This window comes from Yarrowia lipolytica, chromosome 1F (genome assembly GCF_001761485.1).
Source record: "Yarrowia lipolytica chromosome 1F, complete sequence".
NCBI lineage: Eukaryota > Fungi > Ascomycota > Dipodascomycetes > Dipodascales > Yarrowia > Yarrowia lipolytica.
Genome location: NC_090775.1, coordinates 3973657 through 3994194, shown reverse-complemented (window position 1 = coordinate 3994194; position 20538 = coordinate 3973657). Strand labels below are relative to the sequence as shown.

The window sequence follows — 20538 nt, the reverse complement described above, 5'->3', positions numbered from 1 at the left end:
CCTAAGACGAGATTTCGGCAAATGACTGCACCAGATGTACCTGCGGAAAAGAGAGGTGCTGATGGCAAACCTACGAAGTCCGTCAGGCTAGAACTACTCTTCACAGTCCATGTCGGAGCCAGGAGAACAGGAGTCAGTCGATTCGGAGGACTCGGATCTACCGTGAAATTTAGAGTCACCGACAAAACCTGTGGAGTCGGAGCTGACTGCTGAGACTGCACTGACCGTGATCGCAAGACGAAGAGTACACGAAGTGGGCGTCTCTCCAACGAATTGTATATCTTGGTCTATCACCATCATTTCCAGCCGTTTCATGACCTCTGAAGGAGGTGGCACCTGGCACAATAAGTATCCCCCCCCCCTGATTAGCGATATTGTGCCGTCTTGATTGACATGTTGAGAGCGTCACAGGGGTCTTCTAAGGGGGATATATGAACGTGAGGCCAATGGTGTCGTGCTCGAAGCCCATAAGAGCATTCCCATAGCACAGGAAGTCTTCCGTGGGATCAGTCTGCTCACCTGTTCTCTGCCAAAGGGAGTCACGGATATTTGTCGAGGCTAAGTTTCCTCAACGTTACTAATACTTGGCCTCTCCGCTGTGTACGTGCAACTGTGTACTGGCTATAACACCATTCTCCAACTCCAACAAGGTGAATAATCACGAGATCAAGGCGGTTCAGCAATGGTTCTCTACAAAAGATCGCTTCTACAACTACAAATACTGTTCAACTCTCTACAACTCAAATATTCGGGGGGACTCTTTGGTCCATGATTTATTAACCCAAGAGGTTCGGATTTTCACCTACTCCTCTTAAAAACTCTAGATAAACAGGTTCGGTCAGTTACATCCTCTGGGCTAAGAGGTTCACTGCCCTACTCCTTGAATAGTGTGGACTTCGGGCTCGTGCCTCAGGCTCTCATTGCTCTTTGGACTTATTGGCAACTGGCTGGCCTCGGCTCTATGGCCCTGGTCTCCTTCGGCTCCTGTCTGTGCTCTGGCGTTTTGGCGGCTTATTGGCATCTGTGGACACTCACTGGGCTCTTGCTCCAGGCGAAATGGGCTCTTATTGCTCTCTGGGACTTAGTGGCATTTGGACGTTGCTCTCACACGGCGTTTGGCACCTTATTGCCTTGAAGGACTTACTGGGCTCTTTGCTCGTGGCATGGGTTCTGGGCTCTGGCATTTCAAGCGCTGGCTCTGACCTGTGTGGCTCTTGCTCTTTGGACTTATGGCTCCACACTCAGGCATCTGTGGCTCTGGCTATCGCTCTGACTCTGTGGTATCTGGCGTATCAGCTTCTGGCTCATGTCGCACCTGGCTCTGGCTTATAGCTCTGGCTCTGGGCTTGCCTTTTTTGACCATGTATGGGCGTCTGTCAAAGCAGATCTTTGGCTCTACAACTGGCAGCTCTGGCGTATCAAGCTTGGCCTCTTCAGATTCTAGGCGGCTTCTCATACAGGGAATTTCACCCTATGAGACTTTCACAAAGGAGTTTCACCCTGTGAGTAAAAAGGGAATTTCACCTGTGGGAAAGGAGTTCTCGAAAGGAGTTTTCCCCCTTGAGACTCTCTGTCGGGGGGCTCTGCAGATGTTTCACTGTCCTGGCTTCTTTGCTCTGGCGGCTGCCACATGTGGTCCTTCAAGAACTCACAAGACACCGGAGTAGGCTCAGGCATTTCAGCCGGGCCCAAACTCGCTTCTTGGCTCATGGCATTTTTCAGCTCATTGGCGGTCAAACCGGACGCAACAGTCACGGGACTTACTGGACACTTGGCCGCAGGCGGTCTGTACTCGCCTCTGGTGTTGAACTCGCCCGAGAAACCAAATCTCAGCTCAAACGCCCAATCAGAAGCTGTCGCCACATTCTCAGGCTCATACATCTTTTTCAATGCGTCATAGCGAGAGTCTCTTGACCGAAAAGGGCTCATGCGGTAAACGCGTCATTGCCCAAACAATTCAACGGACATGGCTAGCGAAGCGGTCCTCGTTGTATGAGACAGGTCTGCTTATCAGCTCTGCATCTCAGCAGGCTATAAAAGGCACCTTCCATCTCCAGAATGACTCAGAGTGAACTGGTCTGATTCTGATTGAAAAAGTGGGACGTAGAGGGGGTTTATATATCCCTTGCCGAGGCGGTTTAGGTTCGGAGAGGTTGGTCAGTGGCGAAAAAATGTGCATCGTTGATGCATGCATTATGCCGACGAATTTTTAGGGTGCAGGAGGAAGAAGTCGTCAGAATCAGATGGAAAGCTCCAGAATGTGATGATAGAGATATTTGGAAATAAGTGCGGGAATAATAACATATTTTGGTAGTAAAATTATGATTTCATTCTTCTAAACAGTCCCATGTCAGTTTCCCTGCTACTTAGTAGACCCCAAAGATGCCAACCCCCCTTACATATCATGAAAACTTACTAAACACATACCGATAAGACTTACCAGTGGGATATCCTGTAGCTGCCATTGAATATTAAATTATAAATTATTGATGTATATATATTTCCAAGCCGTTTGATAGCTTCTATTTCCTAGGTGGTGGTGCTCGATTCAGAGCCAGCTTGACAGTTCTGAGGAATGCTGTAATGGGGTTATTAGTAGGGGGCAGATCCTCTTCATCCTCCAAATCTGCTTGGCGTTCTTCGGTAAGAGTGGTGTCAGCAGCTTCAGCCTCAATATTTGCATTAGCTTTGGTCTCGGCCTCAACCTCAGCTTCCTTAGCAGCCTTCTCCTTTCTTTCAGCCGCTAGGATGGCCTCAATCTCCTTCTGTCTTTCAGCCTCTTGTCGTCTCCATTCCTCTTGGACCCTGAGATTCTCGGCCACTTCCTCAGCAGCAGTCTTCTCAACCTGTATCTCCTGGGAAGATTCGCTGTCGTCTGGTGAGTCCAAAATGGCCACCTCCTGCCGGCTCTGTTCCTCTGCCTCAGCCCTTTCCATGTCTACCGCTTCTATCGCCAACCTCTGCTCCTCGGCCGCCTTATCGGCTAGTCTTTCTCGTTCGGCCTCCTCGGCAAGTCTTTTCTTTTCGGCCGTGAAAGATGCCATAGCCTCCATAACCTGATCGGCCTGTTTGGCCCTCTCTTCCTCGTCAGCATGCTTCGTTCTCTCCTCTTTTGTCAGTCTGAGTCGCTCCCCCTCCTCTGTCTGTCTATGACGCCCGACCTCTTCACACTCTTCTGCAAGTCTTTGGCTCTCATCTTCAGCAGCATCTTTAGCCTCAGTAGCCGGCTTCGCCCTCTCCACCTCCACTTCCTCCTCACCCAATCCCTGAATCTCCTCCTCCTCAGCTTGTCGCAATCTTCCAGCTTCCTCGCCGACCAGTATCTGTTTCTCAGTTTCCTCAGTCTGTCTGACGCGTCCAACTCCAGTAACCGTCAATTTCTCAGCTTCTGCTTCAGCCAGCCCTTGTTTCTCGGCTTCTGCTGTTAATCGTCGTTTCTCTCCAGCCGGCCTCTCAGCAGGCTCTTCAGCAAGTGGCATCTTTTCCTCCTCCGCGTTTTGTAGACCAGAAGTCTGTTTCTCAGCCTCCTGCTGCTTTTTCTTATCAGCAGCTTCTTCAACGGGTCTCTTCTCCGACTCCTCGGCATCCTTTCTCGCTCTCTTGATTTTTCTCAGCTCAAGCTCTTCCACAAAATTCTTCGGCAAGACCCTGTCACGCCTCTTTCGGAAGCAAAATGCAACGATGCGTCTAGAAGTCTCATCAAACTCCAGCATGTCTGCAGGTAAAGCAGGTGTCTCGGGAGAAAGTGTGAAATCGAGGGATAGCGCTGTAACTTCCTTGAGTTCATTCTCGAGAGCTCTGGGCATTTTCTCTGGCTTGAATAGGTCAAGCTTCGCTTTTGGAAAGGGATTGGGAAAGAATATACAAGACCATGCCTCGTTGCTTATCTTAGATGAAGGCAGAGAGAGATTCACTTCGTAGATGATGTGAAAACAGATATTCATATTATCAGATGTAGCACCCGACTCCAGGTCTCGAGGATGTCTTACAAAGGAGCGATTCTGAAGAGTCATAAAATGGCCCAACACGAGATGCTCCCAAGTCTCGTGGGTGTTCTGGGTTCTGAGGAAACAGAATGGTTGGCTATTTTTCAAGGTATCATTGGGGTCTCTCACAGCTGTAGTTGCTTCTTCGAAAACTTCAGCTATTCGGGATGGAAGTGAGCGGGCCCGAAGTTCGTAGATGGACACTACCGTATCGAAAGGTACCATGTGCTTGAATGCCTTCTGAAGTACGCTTCCAAGCCATCCGTTCGTTCCTCGACAGGGGTTCATGCAAATTAGGGCCAAGGGCTGTCCGTATGCTCTTAAATGATCCAAAACGGCGACCCGAATGTCCCTGATCAGGTCCAGCGCGTTTTTGGGTTTGCAAGGTATGCTGAATGTGGCAGCCTTGGTGAGATAATCGATGAAGAGCAGAGAATATCCATTCGCGTTAGACAAAGGAAACAGGGCAAAAAACACAACTCCGGGTCGTTCGCAGATTGGGTTTAATTGCGAATTCTTCAGATGATGCTGAAACACCTTGTCCCAAATCGTCCTCTGCATCTTATCCTTCAAGCTTTGGGTCAAGGCCCTGCCACTCTCCGTCTCGTCAAGCCGTGCCTCCAGAGCTTGCAATGCCAGCTTCTCGTCCATATGCATGCCAGATATACTCCATGCAATGATACTCTCAACCATCTCCTTCGGAATTCTTCCAATGTTGAGTCGTTTCTCTAGCAGTTCGCTCACGTAAGTAGCATTCGTAGAGCACCCCGTCATGAAGTGAGCAGCAAGCACCACCCAAGGCACGTGATCTCTGGTCACTCTCACAACCTCCTCGCCCGTGTTTGAATCATTGTCGACGATAAAGGCGGCATTCTGACGCTCCTTCTCATATTCCTCCGGTTCTTGTAATGTGTAGTCCTTGGAAACGCGTCTGTACCATGCCGAAAAGAATAGAAAATAGGAGTCCAGCCGGTCGAAGACTTTCGGTAGTGACAAAGTCTCCCGTACCCTTTGCTGTAATCTGTCTTCCATGTGGCGAGTCCAAAAGACAGCTCGTTGTGCCAAAAAATCGAAATTGAGTAGTGAATGAGTTCTTCTGAACTTGTTAAGCTTGACCCAGCGCGTAAAGATCTTGATATGCAGGAGAAGAAACCCAACTATAAAAACCACACTTCATAACAACAACAGGAGTGAGGATAATGATGATCAGCAACCAATACTTGTAACAAAGACATGACTCACAAAGTGCTTAGTGTACAAAGTAATATAGAATCTACAAGTAGTCGGTATGTTGGTTATATAAATGTTAGGATTTAATCATACACGTTATACAGTATGTGTTCGGGTCAGTGCATGCGCTGACTTTTATATACACCTCGAGAGGCTATTGACTCAATAAAGACTCGTGGCAATGTACCAAACTGTCCAAAATCGAATGGCCATTTCCCTTTATCACCATTTAGAAATATTTCCTTGTCGTCTGGATTTGGTCATCATCCAATCTATCACTAGATAGCATGCTCTTCATCCGCTAGCCTTATGTAATCAACCCTAGCCCTGAATCTTAAATCCAATATGCAGCTACATTTACACCCCGTGCAAGAGTTACACAAACAGAAATGGCCGACGAAGACGCTGACTGGGCCAGAGCACTCGGTGGCGACCCTACCAACGTTGGAGGTGTTGTCCCATCGCTTGATGGTGCAGATGCCATCAAACACTCCGCAGACGCCATCGATTTCGAGGACGAAGACGAGCTGGCAGATGATGAGCTGCCCGAAGAGGAGGAAGCAACCGGAAACAACGTGATTGAGGAGGATGAGGAGATGATTGTCGAGGAGGAAGCTGGTCTATCCATGTCTGGGAACGATAGCCTGGGTGGCTTCCAGTTCCACATTGGCGAGGATGAGCTTGGAGGATTTGATCTGGGAGATGACGAACATTGGAGCCAGAGCTGGGGAGGCAACGAAATGGACGAGCTGCCTGTGATGGACGAGTACGATGATGGTGGTGTTGTCCATGCTGGAATGTTGAATAACAATGCCAACAGCAACAACCATGTCGTGCATGCCGGTGAACCTGGAGAGTCAGACGAAGAGATGGAGATGGAGGCTGCTGGAGGCGACGGGCTGGACATGAAGCTTGACGCAGATGAGCTAGGCGAACTGGGAAAGTTAGGGCCTGCCGACAAGATGGACGCCTCTGGATTTGATGACATCCAACACATGAACATCCAGGAGCTCAATCTGGAGGAAATTGCACAGATGGCGCGTCAGGCTGATCTTGACATGCTTGCAATGTACTTCCCCGGGTTCCAAAAGGGCAAGCCTATGAAGATGAACTCGCTCTTCTACAACAAGTTTGCTGTTCTGAGTCTGCCCAAGCCTAACACTGCTCGTCCGTGTGTCCCCACAAAGACTAAGCTGGAGGTGGCGCCAGATGAGCGTAAGATGACACGAGGAACAGTGTGGGTGGACCATGCTAAGCGGCGACCGGGTGTTGTAACAGTCACCGAGGCCGAGACGGGGGACGATAAGCAGGAACTGGCCCGAGAAAGCAGAACCACACAATCAGCAACAGACCAGCAGCTGCATTTCGACATTACTGACTGGAAGATCACGTGGGGAGATGAGGATGATGGGGATGGAGACGTGGATATGGATTGCGAGGGCGAAAAGGTCAAGGAGGAACAAAAAGAGGTTGTTCCACAGCTCGGCGTGCACAGAAACGAAGAGGCCTGGAACGACGAGGCCTTGTTTGAAGGCGATGCTCTCAGTCAGGTGAAGAAGGTCAACCTCGATATGAACGACCCCAACCTACTGTTCATCAACACAGATGGTCGTGTATCGAAGAATGTGACTCCTGCCATTCCCTCCACCGAACTACAGCTTCGAAACAGATTTAACCTCAGTAACGACCGAGCCTACGATATGCTCAAGGAGAACACACAGAGCAAGGTACGAGCCACTATTGGCAATCTGTCTATCGATCACTCCATGCCAGCTCTCCGACTGCAAAGTCCATTCTACAAAGTGCGAATCTCGAAGCCTCAGGCTCGTTCGTTCCATCGGCCATCATTTGTGGTGAAACCCAACACTACTGTTCACTTTTCGCGAATGAAGATCCGAAAGAAGAAGCGAGACAGGGGAAAGCCTATCAAGGATCTTTTGGCCAAGACTACGGACTTGTCGTTGGGTGACTCTGCTCAGTACTTCCTCATGGAGTACGCTGAGCAATTCCCCATGACCCTCTCCAACTACGGAATGGGCTCTAAGATGATCAACTATTACAGAAAAGCTTCTCCTGAGGATACTTCCCGACCTAAGCTCCCCGTTGGAGAGACACATGTTCTGTCGGTCCAGGACAAGTCTCCCTTTTGGAACTTTGGATTCGTCGAGCCGGGTAAGATTGTGCCTACTCTGTACAACAAGATGATCCGAGCCCCCGTATTCAAGCATACACCACGTGACACAGATTTTCTTATGATCCGATCAACTGGAGGCGATGTGACTGGGGCTGGCCAAAAGTACTTTCTGAGAAATATTCCACATGTCTTCACTGTCGGTCAAACATACCCCGTGACTGACGTACCCGGGCCACACTCTCGAAAGGTAACCACGGCTTCCAAAAACCGGCTCAAGATGATTGTCTATCGAGTGCTAAACGCATCACCTTATCATAGAATCAACGTGAAGGATATCGCCGAACATTTCCCTGATCAGATTGACACTCAAAACCGACAGAGGCTCAAGGAGTTTATGGAGTATCAGCGAACAGGTGAGGATCAGGGTTACTGGAAGGTCAAGCCTACCGATACTCTTCCTGGCGAGGACGGCATCAGAACCATGATCACACCCGAGGACATCACTCTCTTGGAGGCCATGCAGGTTGGTGTTCAGAACCTTGAGGATGCTGGATATGGTCGAACTGACGACATTGAGAGCGACCATGAGAATGGCGAGGAGTCTGGTCTTTCTCTGGAGGAGCAGTCTGCTCCATGGAACCTGACCAGAAACTTCATCAACGCTACCCAGGGCAAGGCCATGCTGCAGCTGCATGGCGAGGGTGATCCTTCTGGTCGAGGCGAGGGTTTCTCATTCCTCAAGACTTCCATGAAGGGTGGTTTTCAGGCCGCTGGTGAGTCTGTCAATGAGAAGCTTGACAAGAGCAAGTTTGGCGGACACAAGTACAACGTGGCCCACCAGCAGCGTGCATACGACGATGAGATCAGCCGAATCTGGTATGCCCAGTGTCGAGCTCTCAGCAACACCAAGGTACCTGAAGAGAACGACGAAGATTCAAAATGGGCCGATGCTGAGGAGCAGCGAGAACAACAAGAGCGGGTGTCTACGCCTGGTTTCACTAGCGCAGCCTTCCCCGACGATGATAACATGTCGCTCATGTCAGGCGACTCGGCCATGCAGCAGCGCAACAAGGTGCTGCGAATCACGCGAATGGTCAAGGACGAGCACGGTATCATCCAGCGAAAGGTCGAGACCATCAAGGACCCCAGTGTCATTCGAGCATACATTCGACGACGAAAGCTGATGGACGAGGCCAAGCTAACACTCGACGACTTAGACCCCACCAACGACGAGGAGGCCAACAAGCGAAACAAGCGGCTGCTGGAGGAGCGGCTGGAGGATCTGCGAAAGAAGGGCGAGCGACGAAAGCAGCGACAGGCCCAGAAGCAGGGTCTCAACACAATCAACCTCGGCACCGACACTCCTCCCCCTTCAGGCAAGGGTGTCGGCAAAGGCAAGGGTCCGCGACAGTGCAAGAACTGTGGTGCATATGGCCACATTCGAACCAACAAGAGTTGTCCCATGTACAACCAACTCGAGGGACCTGCCAACCTGTAGTTGTATAGCATGGAGGAATAGTAAATTATTATGTATTATTGCACAGGTAAAGACGTAAAAAAATCGTACAAACAAGAGAAAACAGTGGTCGGTTATGGTGCTACAGTATGTACTGCACATACAGTATTAACAATACTCATTAAGTATAAGTGTTTGAGAATGGCTCGGAAAAGGTTGGTGTGATTCAATTACATAGGATAAATGGCCTCATACATCAGGCCTTCTGTCGATTCAACATCAGAAAACTTGCCACTCCAATGCTCAACTCTCTTGCCAACTCGGGGAGGATCAATCATCATCTCTCTCTTGTCCACATTGATAGCACAGTAGAAAATCCAATTGAGATAACCGCAATGGTTCTTGAGAATGTTGAGTCGTTCTAGAAGATTGAATGATCCATGGTGACACTGATTATTCTCTGGTCCAGCGCAGGAATAGACATCTTCAATAGGAGCATTAATACCTGTGGGATCACTGATGTAAACTTCTCCCAGAGTATGTGAATAACCAGCGGGCCATCCAACAAAGAAGTCGTTCCAGTGAGTGACTCGGTACATCCGTCTTTCGGGGTTGATGGTAAGTCCGTCGTCTCCTTGCTTAAAGAACAGAGCGTCCACGTAGTCTGCAAAAGCCTTGTTTCCAAGTCGAGGCTGCCCATAGTTGATTAGCGTTGGATCATATCCAAGATTCTTCAGGTTGATGCCCATGAATAGAGCAGTGACAGCTCCTAGAGAGTGGCCAGTTACGATCAATTTGTAGTCAGTGTTGTTTCCAAGGAAGTCGACCAGACGATCCTGTACGTTCACCATAGTCTCTCTGTATGCCTTCTGAAAGCCATCATGAACTTGGCAGCCAGGACAATTGATACTGGCAGAAGGGTTTGTGGAGTTTATGTCAGTAGTGTTAAGAGGAGGGATACTGGTCATGTAGGGTTGTTGGATCGTTTGGATGTCAGTAATAGCGTCTGCAATGGAGAAAGTGCCTCGGAAAACAATATACTTTTCCTTTTTGGTGTGATCGTGGGCCAAAAATCCAGTAACTGAAGTCGAGAAGAAATTTCCTCCAAACTGGTAGTCAAGAGTCACATCGGGAAAATGAGCGCAAGAGTTTCCACAGGTAAAATCGCTCTGCAGGGCAAATGGGCCAGGGGCTCTGACACAATAGGCCACGTTAGATAGCCATCCGTACTTGAGAACAAAGTCGTATGTCTCCTGGGTGATAGGAGCCGTTTGCGCGAGAGCCTGAGCAACAAGAAGAAAGAGGGCAATGAACGAGAGCACTGAAATTAGCAAAGGAGATAATTAACTGAGGTACTGAGTTGGAAAGGTTGTCATTGAGTTGTTCTGAGCATAAGCTGACAGTGGTGAACGTTTCCAAGATCGATAAGCATTCTCAGAAACATCAACAACTTCAACTCTTAATAGTCCACCGCCACTTCCAATGGTACTGTACCACAACTAGCTGTAGACTTCCTGCCAACAGACAATCCTGTGACATCTTCTCGATGATGGAAGTCCAGTCCATCTCTCCATACTCACTTGCAACTTGTGTGATACAAATTAGACTGACTGAATGTCACTGCTGCTTCTATCACCTCCTATGCTGAATCCTCTACATTTATATACTGGTACTGTTGTGTGGTACATACTGTACTACAACATGTATTAGCCTAATGATCTGTTCCATGTAACCAACGCATGCTACAAGTAGGTCTCTCAAAGCTAACTCTGCTATGAGCTCCATACTGGAGTTTAAGATTGAATAGAGGGTGGGCAATATTCCCAGAGACGATTAACAGACTTGGTATGTGATCTAATAGTTCCTTGTTATACCTTCAAACTGCGGATTGTGTATGTCCCTGTACCTGCATCTTGATGGAGAGAGCTCCGGAAAGCGGATCAGGAGCTGTCCAATTTTAATTTTATAACATGGAAACGAGTCCTTGGAGCTAGAAGACCATTTTTTCAACTGCCCTATCGACTATATTTATCTACTCCAAAACCGACTGCTTCCCAAGAATCTTCAGCCAAGGCTTCCAAAGTAACCCCTCGCTTCCCGACACTTAATTGAAACCTTAGATGCAGTCACTGCGAGTGAAGTGGACTCTAACATCTCCAACATAGCGACGATATTGCGAGGGTTTGAATATAACTAAGATGCATGATCCATTACATTTGTAGAAATATCATAAACAACGAAGCACATAGACAGAATGCTGTTGGTTGTTACATCTGAAGCCGAGGTATCGATGTCATTTTCAGCTGTCACTGCAGAGACAGGGGTATGTCACATTTGAAGATCATACAACCGACGTTTATGAAAACCAGAGATATAGAGAATGTATTGACGGTTGTGGCTATGTCATAAGTGCAGTGAAGTGCAGTGATTATAGGTATAGTACACTTACTGTAGCTACAAGTACATACTGCTACAGTAATACTCATGTATGCAAACCGTATTCTGTGTCTACAGAAGGCGATACGGAAGAGTCAATCTCTTATGTAGAGCCATTTCTATAATCGAAGGGGCCTTGTAATTTCCAAACGAGTAATTGAGTAATTGAAGAGCATCGTAGACATTACTTATCATGTATTGTGAGAGGGAGGAGATGCAGCTGTAGCTACTGCACATACTGTACTCGCCCATGCAGGGATAATGCATAGCGAGACTTGGCAGTAGGTGACAGTTGCTAGCTGCTACTTGTAGTCGGGTGGGTGATAGCATGGGTGACAAATTACAATGGGTTCTAGAACGACATTTTGTGACGAGGTTGGGTGTTTTTACCGCATTAGGAAATCCTGTAGATCTGTATTCTGGTTAAGTGGAGGTGGAACAGTTTTATGATAAAAATCCCCTATTATGATTCTTGTACAGAACTGCAGATATCAATACGCGATTTATGATTGACATTGACAGCTATCATAATGAGCTCTGAACGTGGTAATGAGCTCCAGACATGGTAATTCGGGTGTAAAACGGACTGGGGTCCGTGTCTCAGATGCGCAAAATGATGTAGATCTTCGTTTTAAGATAACCAACATCTGTAATGGAATGTGATCAAAGAAATCTGGTAGGATTTGTAATCATTGATACTACAAGTAGCTATTATACTTGTATCGTTTGATTGTTCCTTCTGTTATTATCGTAATGGTCACTCGATATTTCCACTATCATTTCACCATCAAATACCACATAAGGGGGTTACTTCCAGTGTGTCTAGTAGCCAATCCTCACAACTAAAGTCGTTACAGCATAAGTACACTTTCATTATTCTTTTAGTTGAATATTCGAAGCTATTCAAATCAACTACGTGTTGTGGAGACTGATCTACATGCTTGTATTCCCATTTGGGGGAGGGGGGTACCTATGACAAATTAGAGCGCTTATCAGGTATTCCGAAAACTTGTAAGGGTTTTTTTATTCTAATGTTTCATTACAGCTATATACCTAGTAAGCCGTGTTATTGGCGTTCAATACACATACAATAATCGTTGCAATGTGCGTTTCGAGGCGCGTGTCAGTTGGTTCGTCGTCGCTTCATCTTGTTCTTGTCCTTGTCGCGGTCTCGTGGTAGCGAATCAAGACTAGAAAATCAACCATATCATATCAATCGTCTCATGTCTTATCCACACTCGAAATTCGTTTTTCGCCGAGATTCGGCGTTCCCTTCGCAACCGACTGGGTTATATCTTCTTGGCCAAAAAACGGTCCCTTGGCCCAGTTGGTTAAGGCGTCGTGCTAATAAGAATAGCAGCTTTGCAACGCGAAGATCAGCAGTTCGATCCTGCTAGGGACCATAATCTTTTTGCTTCCTCGTTGAAGATGTTACATTTATCTTTACAGCAGTTCACGACACGCTATGCTTGGTGCAGATTTGGGTGGTTGCGTTTGGGGCTCTGGTACAGCGTGACGAAATTGGTGCGAGAACCCTAAACACTTCAGAAACTGGTTTGATTCATGTACAGTAGTATACCTAATCAGGACTCCTATAGCCATGATGAAGGGGATAGCTGAAGCACTTAAAACCATTGTTCAGTGTCGTCATTTAGGGAGTGCTTTTTGGAGAAGCGTGGGAACTGCAGTATAAGACACCATTGTCACTGGATCGTGGACAAACGGCAGATTGCGGGTGCGCGCCACCAATTGCACTGGTACGTACATACTGTACAGTATGTACATACTGAACTTGTAATCATCATCTGATCTCCAGTCTGCGAGTAAGACCAAAGTGATACCTTCTACATCTACAGAACAGTACATACAAGTATATGTACAGTACAGTTGTATGTCAGTAGCTACATACAATACCGGCACAGTATGTATTGCTGTACCTGTACATACTGGTGCTTACTGTATCTACTGTCTGCGGAATCACTATAATTTGAACTCTAGAAGTACGATGTGACTCCATCTGCAGCTCGACCTCTTAAGACCATAGCATCTGCAGTACAAGTATGGTCATCAATCGCAAGTGTCGTCCATCACCGCTCCTACAGGTGGGGGTATTTGTACTGTACTTTTCTTGTATTGTAAAAATAACATAAGTTAGCTATAAATAATCAGTGTCTAGGTCGGTGCATGGCAACACTTGCCAGGCCCTCCAGAAGACTCTTGTCAAAAGGCTTCTGCATGAAGCCTTGCTGGTGACCCAGAGATCCGGCCGGCGGAAGCGTTCGGATGCTCATTGGCGGCGGGGAGGAGAGAGATGATGTGGAAGAGGCGGTCGACGCGGTCGTGGCGCTGGGAGGTGCGCTAGAGTGCGCCGAGTTAACGGCAGCCATCACCACGGCATCAGCCACATCATTCTTGGGCAACTTGGGGGCCACAGCCAGCTTCCAGTGGTTGACCTGCTGGGGGAATCGTCGCTCGACAACCTCTCCAGCCATGTGGACGGCTTCGTAATCGATTTCAGATCCAAATGCAGACACCAGGCCGGAGATTAGAGAAATCACCTCGTGGACAAAGTACTCAGAAATGAGAGGCACAGCAGCCATCAAAGAGGTGTCTACAGTGTCAACCAGAGAAGAGATAGTAGAGAGAATCTTCTCCCAGCCCTGCTGCTGCTGGTACTGTCGAATAGCCTCGGCGTACAGACTCATGGCCTTGGCCCAGGAAACAGCCTGGCCTCGAACACTCTGCATTAGTCTATCAAAGGCGTGTTGGGTGAGGGAAGGATTTCCGGGCTGCAGCAAAGACTTTTTGAACCACTCGTGTCGCTGTAGCGAGAACGACTGAGTTTCAGGAGTGGCCACAGACAGAGCCAAGGCCACTAGGAAATTGAGGCCCTGCAGCTTGAGCAGCACCTTGGGCAGACCATCACACAGAGTCACCAACACGAGTTGGGGGTCCATGAGAGCAGGGGTGCTCATTCGCAGCGAGTGCAGACGGTCCAGCACAAAAACCAGCATGTGCAGTCGGTAACATGTGTCCCAGATGGACTCGTTGTCAACGTTGTTGTGTGTCGAGGTGGCCTCGTTGTTGTGGTGTGTCATGAGGTTGAGCGCAGACTCAAACTCGGGTCGCTTGCCGGTAGCGTAAATGGTGTGGATGCCGAGAGCATAACCCTGGGCCACAGAGGTAGCCAGTCGGGAGTAGTCCTGGGTCTGCACAAACACCAGCAGCTGGATCATGAGATGCAGAATGTGGGTTGTGGCGGCAGTGGAACAGGTGTTGTTGCTAATTGCTTGCTTGGCAGAACCCAGAGACAGATCTGATACAGTCTCGCTGCTGGCCAATGCAATCTGCAATTCACACAGCTGGCGAGCCACGGACTCAGAACCAGTCTGAGCTCCGCCACTAGACACATAGATGTTTTTGAGTGCCAGCAACAGACACTCTCTGAGTTTTGCGCCGACGGTTGGCTCAGCCTGTACCAGCCACTGTTCGACAACGGCCTTGGGGGGGAGAATGGGTAGAATTGGATGCACCACCTGGTAGTAGTTATCGAGGTACTTTTCTTCGCTGCGCGAGGGGGGTGGCGTGGCAGTTGCTTGGCCCATGCTGTGGGGCTGCTGTGTCTGGTGGGACGAAAAGCTGCTGTGAGGAGGACTGTTGCTGACCTGGGAGGGTGCGTACCCCTCACTCTTGGGTGCAGGGTTGGGCATGGTCATGTTAGGAGGGTAGCCGGGCAGAGAGGCCCGTCGATCGACCTTGAAGAACATGTTGGGTCGGTACATGTCCATGGGGGGCACCGACGCAGGAGCTCCAGGTGCAGCCTGCTGCAGCTGTTGCTGTTGAGGGGAAACAGGACGGGTGAAATTCAGTGCGTGGATGGAAGGCAGTCGAGAACCTGTGTGTCTGAGAAAATGCCCGCTTTCGCATGGGGTAGTCGGAGCAAGCAGCTCCAGGCGCATTGACTGGTGGCGAAGGCGGGAAGACAGGAGCTAGCTCATCCGCCGTGGGCGACATGAGGTCCTTCTCGGACTTGGGGTGGATGAACACCGGTTGCGATGTTCTGCTGAACGAAGAGGTGGATTCTCTTCTGTGTCTGTAGGGTTAGTAATCAGGTTCAGGGTCCAGGCAAAATAGAGTTGGTTGACTCATGAGTCATTTAGTGCATAATCGGCAGCACACGACAGCCTGAAAGAAAGGGCAGCAGTGCCGCAGTGCCGCATCTGACCGACCCTCTCTCTGAGTTGTCCGAAAATCCTCCGTCATAATACTCACCCTTTGGTAGGTCCTCTCTTCATAGGGACACGGCTGAAAGTGCATGTTTCTCCGGTCTTTCGGCAAGACGAGCATCTCGAATCTGTGGGCTTATCGGGAGCAGCATCACATCGAATCTGGGTTAGTTGTTTGTTGTATGGTATTTGCTTTTGGACGTCTGCCAGTCACTCAATTTATCACGCTCGGCAACGGATTCCAGGTTCGGATAAAAGAGGCTTTTAGACAGAGTCCCCTCTTCGGAATCGACGGGCCAATGACAGCGGCGCAAAATGAAGTGTAAAAATTAAGGTTGGGCCGGGGTTTTGGGCGAGTTATCGTGACCACAACTTATGGAAAGCCTGTCCGCAATAAGCTTCCCTAAAAGTCGCCGAGGGCCGAGCCGCCCAAAAGTCGCGTGGGGCCGGAACGGTGCGGCTGGAGTCGGGTGGAGTCGGGCCCAAAAGGCCAGATTTTGGCAAAAGGAAAAATTCCCAAGTCGCCGAATTTCTGCCTGGCGAGCCCCACTGACAACCTGTCGAAATAATTTCTTCCAGTCGGTAGCCGAGAATCCGCCCAAAATGTCGAGATTCCATTTTTCCCACTTTTCGATTATTTCCGTTCAACCCTTCGTCCGCCATCGGCCGAAAAGAGGGGAAGGCGCAGCACAAGTCAAGCACCGGAAAATTCCGTTTTCATGTGGAGCACAAGGTTCACTTACTTTTTTCCGACGACACTGAGTTAGTTTAATTCTGGGGAAGAGTGTAAGCAAATAGCAACATGGTAGGGCGATCGGTGGTGCCATTCCCCAAATGATGGGAGTGTCTGGGTAAAATCACCCCATCAGTTTGTGCACGAAGATAGCGCCACCAGTCGTAGTTTTCGGTTCCCTGGTGCACAAACCCCAGTCGATGTCTTGTCAAGTGTGGCGTGGGTAAATGTTCCGAGCTGTTCCGTGTCGTCACACCCGCAACACAACACACAACACATCCACCGAATTCAGAAGAGGGGGTAGAGTCACTCTGGGGTGTAAAGCGGGCGGTGGAGACGCTCCCAGCCACCCTCTGACCCTCAAAACATCAATTTGCATCCTCCTCAAGCTGTTACCACCTCCAGAAGGCCACTTAAGACCACAAAGCATCCCAAAACACACTCACCTCGTCGCAGGCTCTAGACACCTTGGTTCTCTTTCGCGGGGGAACCGCACCGTGTTGTTCAGTATCAGACATTGAAGTTGCGAGTCGATCTATTTTGATATCTGGGGATGGAGCCATTATATATCATACAATCAACAGGATGCAGTATCCTATCTACTCCGCACATGCACACAGAGCTAAGTCCATAACTCTGTTTTCCTCTTTTTTGGTGGGTTTGGGCCCTTTAGGGTGTGCTGCTGAGTGTGGTCTCTTTTTCGTAGGCTCTCCCAGCTTTTAGACTCCGTTTCTACCGATGCATCCGAACCTTGTTCGGCTGGGGAAAATGTGGAGGAGGTTTCTGCGGCTACAAAATATAGATACATGAGTGAAAATGCAAAGGGCGGTCCCGGAACCACGGAAAAATGTAAACACGGCGCTGACAGCCGCCCGGGTCTTGTGCGGCAGGAGTCATGATACCTCTACTCTGAGGTGTGGCCCCACTTGAAGCCCATCAACACAGCAATATAACTCGACAGTCAATTTTTTTCAGCAGTGCCAATTTATTCCGAGACCTCTTGACTCAGGCTCACTTTTTTTTCCGTATAGCCTTTCCGACGCACGTGAGAGCATGCCCGTGAGAAAACCACACAATCTATAGCCTTTCGTTGGGGGCCTCGATTTCACGTTTGCGCCAGAGGTTGGCGATTGATAATTAGTATATGAGCGCTGGAAAATATCTCGGATTTTTCCCTAATCTGTCTTCCGACGTTTAGGTGCAAATACAAGGTGGTTCTAGATTAATTGTTAGGCTGAGAGAGACTTAGAAATCGGAAAAAAATTACCAAAACACGCGTGTGGCGCCGAAAGGGCGAATCCATATATTCTGGGGTCACTGCGGTCTAGAACCACCGGAACGTCGGTAGCAGTGTGTGGTGCTGCAGCAAGCAATACATGAATGGGCTTCGGTTACATTGTGTGGCCAGGTCCATTTTGAGTCGGCCGACCGGCTAAATTAAAGTGCTGCCGGAATTACACCATACGAGGTTGTTGTGTTTTGGGAGGAGGGATTATTAGAGCAGTATATATTTTTGTAAAATGGAAAAACACGGTATAATAAAAGTAATATTTTTGTCCGAATTTATGTCAAATTATCATATTTTTCCCACACCAAATCCATCCTTTACATTCACCCATGTTGTTTCATCCCACCGTGTGGGGTTTGCCGCGTGAAAACCAGAGCCAAAGAAAGTGTGAAAATTGATCCGAGCTGCCGCTGCCAGGACTGTTTAACACTCGAAACAGCGCTCATTTGGGTGGGCGGCTGGAAATAGAAGGTGGATGGTTAAAATCGGATTCGAGAGGAGACTGACTGGGACGTTCAGTCGACGTCTTAGATGTTCTACAACGAGTTCTAGACCGATTTTCAACAATCCCCCTCATTACCATTATCGTCTTATCGTGTGTTTGAGCGCAAGTGAAAACCGTCTGTAGCTTACATAGTTTCTTTGTCGTGCATTATCGTCGGCATCTGGCTCGGTAAGCCGTTGTTGGAAATAAGGTTGGCCGAGTTGAAAACGTTCTGGAGAGCACTGTCTGGGCCCTAGCGACGTGGAGAAGTCGCTGGGCAGGTTTTACACGCGCTATAGCAACTCTCTGACTCATTCTAACCGTATCCACCGTATCCACGTCCCCTCCAGACCCTCAAACGGTTAAAGTTCAGACATGGTGGGGGTGGGGAGAAATGTCTGGGGTGAGTTACCAAAAGAGGTTAGACGGAGGTGCTACTTTGTACGACAGTTGAAGGGTGATCGGGAGATTGTGTGGGTACATGCCACTGGAACGGGTAACCAGTCTACACGTAGCGGCGGTGGTGGGGTAATTTAGCTGAGACATAATATTCAGAATATTGCAACTGAAAACTGACGTGGAAGAAATGTGTTCACGACAATCCTACGACGTGTCACCACACCAACGGTGCTCAAGCATTCTCATTACACCTCCGAACATGGTCCGTGCCCCTTAAAGCGCACCCCAGATTACTACGAGTACCATACATGTGACATGTTGGAATCCACATGGCCGATAACCGTATGTGCCATCTGTGAGTGTGTACTGGTAGACATCCTATAACGGCAGTTGGTAGAGAGTGCTTGTGTGGTTTGGCAACAGTAATTATATCTACACATAGAAAGCATTTGTCGAAGCTGCCTGCTCGGATCAATACTGGTGAACAATTTTTTCATCTACAGACAATAATATATCCATTATCGCTTTATTTTGCCGCTTTCTCGGCTTTTACCGAATTGGACCCTCCGTTCGGATTCCGCCCCTGCGGATGCGGATGGGATAAATGGGGATATGTCGGGATAAATTACTACAAAGGTGAGACCGGAGTATCAACAGAGGGAGGCATGGAAGGACCAGGTAGGGAAGGACCAGGTAGGGAAGAGCGAAGCTATGCGTCGGCTGTAGACTGAGCTGCGTCCTTGCGCGAGCTACCTCCGAGCGAATAGTCCATAGCGGGCACAGTTCCACCCGGTCTTCTTCCCAACAGCCAACAGATGTGTTGTTTGTGCGTTGAGTATAACCTCCTCGGTTGAAGGCACATGGTACACGGGTCAATGGAAATGTTTGTATACACGCGAAATAACCATGACGCTCATATTGCCATGTCGCTCAAATCATTATTGCCATGACTCATACCATGCCATATTCGCCGATATCGCACGCTACCCTCATGCTCGTCGCAGATCCTGGTCCTCCTGACGTCATCCTGCGGCAAATGTCTCTCATACAGGGCAAGTTTGCTAAAGGACTGTTTTGACTGGCTGGTGGAGGTTGTGTATCGTAGAGAAGGTTCCCAGGAAGTTCATGCCCTGACGGTTGGGCGTTTGAGACTGTTGTTCCGAAATGGCAATGTCTGACTTCAGTGGAGTCTCTGGAGTTGCATATGAAAGACGTCTGTGCAAGCAGGCTACTTCTACGTACAAGTACCATATGGTTACTACCTACTGGACACCCAATTCGGACCATTGTACTTATATGTTCTTTATTATTGCACAAATATCTCCTTCCGTCTCTCGCTCTATCTCTCTCTCTCTCTCTCTCTCTCTCTCTCTCTCTCTCTAAACACCCAAATACAAGTAACGGTACTCGTACGACACCCATCCATTTTACCGGCCTCTTGGTTGCACTACAGTAAGTCCATGCACCCCCCATCTGGCTCTAAATCCGCTTGCCCCTCGGTTCTGAGTTCCGTATTTCTCCGGAACATAAACCCAGGTGGAGAGGGTTCAGAGGGGAAGCTCAAAATTTAACCGAGGTGTTCGTAGCGAAGATGTAGTGGTTAAGATGGTGCAGTCTGAGTATCATATTTATAGTGTGTGCTCGTATCTGATGACAAGAACGACTTTGTTGCCTTTCTCTTGCTCATAATTGTGTGGTACACCCTGCCCAGTGTCTCCCACTCATCATTCCCACTCTACAAGTATCTTCAGTCTGTTTTCCCGTCTATTTTTTCCGACCGAACCTTAAGCCAACTGGACCACTCCATTTGAGCAACATCCAACACGGCTACCGATCTGAACTATCTACCATTGCCACCACCTCCATAGACCAATGCCGCATGTATAGTTCGAATACGTATATACCGGTAGTGGGTACAAGTGCGTCAAACTAACGCCCACCGCTCCCGGTTACCCCGGAAGACCCACCGTGCATCACTCACGTGGGGTAAATGCACGGCATCGTGAACGGCACCATGGCAAAGAAGAAACAGTAATAGCGAAAACGAAATCTACACGGCTCATTCAGCGGTAACTATATATACCACGGTAACTATATACAACAAGCGCTTCTATATACACATCCGCTTATGAACCTTACAGCCCCTCGTCGCATCACTCTACATTC

At 48.7% G+C, this 20538-nt stretch overlaps 7 protein-coding genes, 1 non-coding gene and 1 pseudogene across 8 annotated transcripts; 3 read left to right on the top strand and 6 right to left on the bottom strand.

Annotated features, from left to right (window-relative positions):
- Nucleotides 1-418: 418 nt before the first annotated feature.
- On the bottom strand, nucleotides 419-1881 carry YALI1_F39923g (uncharacterized protein; the record flags this gene model as incomplete). The annotated part of the gene is made up of 2 exons (XM_068283521.1): nucleotides 419-519; nucleotides 1653-1881. 2 exons carry the CDS (start codon nucleotides 1879-1881, stop codon nucleotides 419-421), a joined length of 330 nt encoding a protein of 109 aa, XP_068139622.1.
- Nucleotides 1882-2522: 641 nt separating this feature from the next.
- On the bottom strand, nucleotides 2523-5018 carry YALI1_F39891g (uncharacterized protein; the record flags this gene model as incomplete). Its single annotated transcript, XM_506123.3, has 1 exon — nucleotides 2523-5018. The coding sequence occupies one exon, from the start codon at nucleotides 5016-5018 to the stop codon at nucleotides 2523-2525; it is 2496 nt and encodes an 831-aa protein (XP_506123.3).
- Nucleotides 5019-5605: 587 nt separating this feature from the next.
- On the top strand, nucleotides 5606-8848 carry YALI1_F39885g (uncharacterized protein; the record flags this gene model as incomplete). The annotated part of the gene is made up of 1 exon (XM_506122.1): nucleotides 5606-8848. One exon carries the CDS (start codon nucleotides 5606-5608, stop codon nucleotides 8846-8848), a length of 3243 nt encoding a protein of 1080 aa, XP_506122.1.
- A 188-nt stretch (nucleotides 8849-9036) lies between these two features.
- On the bottom strand, nucleotides 9037-9774 carry YALI1_F39844g (uncharacterized protein; the record flags this gene model as incomplete). The annotated part of the gene is made up of 1 exon (XM_066094379.2): nucleotides 9037-9774. The coding sequence occupies one exon, from the start codon at nucleotides 9772-9774 to the stop codon at nucleotides 9037-9039; it is 738 nt and encodes a 245-aa protein (XP_065950451.2).
- Nucleotides 9775-12273: 2499 nt separating this feature from the next.
- On the top strand, nucleotides 12274-12639 carry YALI1_F39818g (uncharacterized protein; the record flags this gene model as incomplete). The annotated part of the gene is made up of 2 exons (XM_068283520.1): nucleotides 12274-12316; nucleotides 12359-12639. 2 exons carry the CDS (start codon nucleotides 12274-12276, stop codon nucleotides 12637-12639), a joined length of 324 nt encoding a protein of 107 aa, XP_068139621.1.
- Nucleotides 12555-12645, top strand: YALI1_F39816r. The gene has a single exon. It is a non-coding gene; the product is annotated as a tRNA-Ile (tRNA).
- A 762-nt stretch (nucleotides 12646-13407) lies between these two features.
- YALI1_F39789g (uncharacterized protein) lies at nucleotides 13408-15201 on the bottom strand (the record flags this gene model as incomplete). The annotated part of the gene is made up of 1 exon (XM_506120.3): nucleotides 13408-15201. One exon carries the CDS (start codon nucleotides 15199-15201, stop codon nucleotides 13408-13410), a length of 1794 nt encoding a protein of 597 aa, XP_506120.3.
- A 312-nt stretch (nucleotides 15202-15513) lies between these two features.
- On the bottom strand, nucleotides 15514-15627 carry YALI1_F39785g (Misc non-coding, similar to Saccharomyces cerevisiae RGT1 (YKL038W); ancestral locus Anc_2.547; annotated as a pseudogene).
- Nucleotides 15628-19323: 3696 nt separating this feature from the next.
- On the bottom strand, nucleotides 19324-19845 carry YALI1_F39743g (uncharacterized protein; the record flags this gene model as incomplete). The annotated part of the gene is made up of 1 exon (XM_068283519.1): nucleotides 19324-19845. The coding sequence occupies one exon, from the start codon at nucleotides 19843-19845 to the stop codon at nucleotides 19324-19326; it is 522 nt and encodes a 173-aa protein (XP_068139620.1).
- Between the last annotated feature and the right edge of the window lie 693 nt (nucleotides 19846-20538).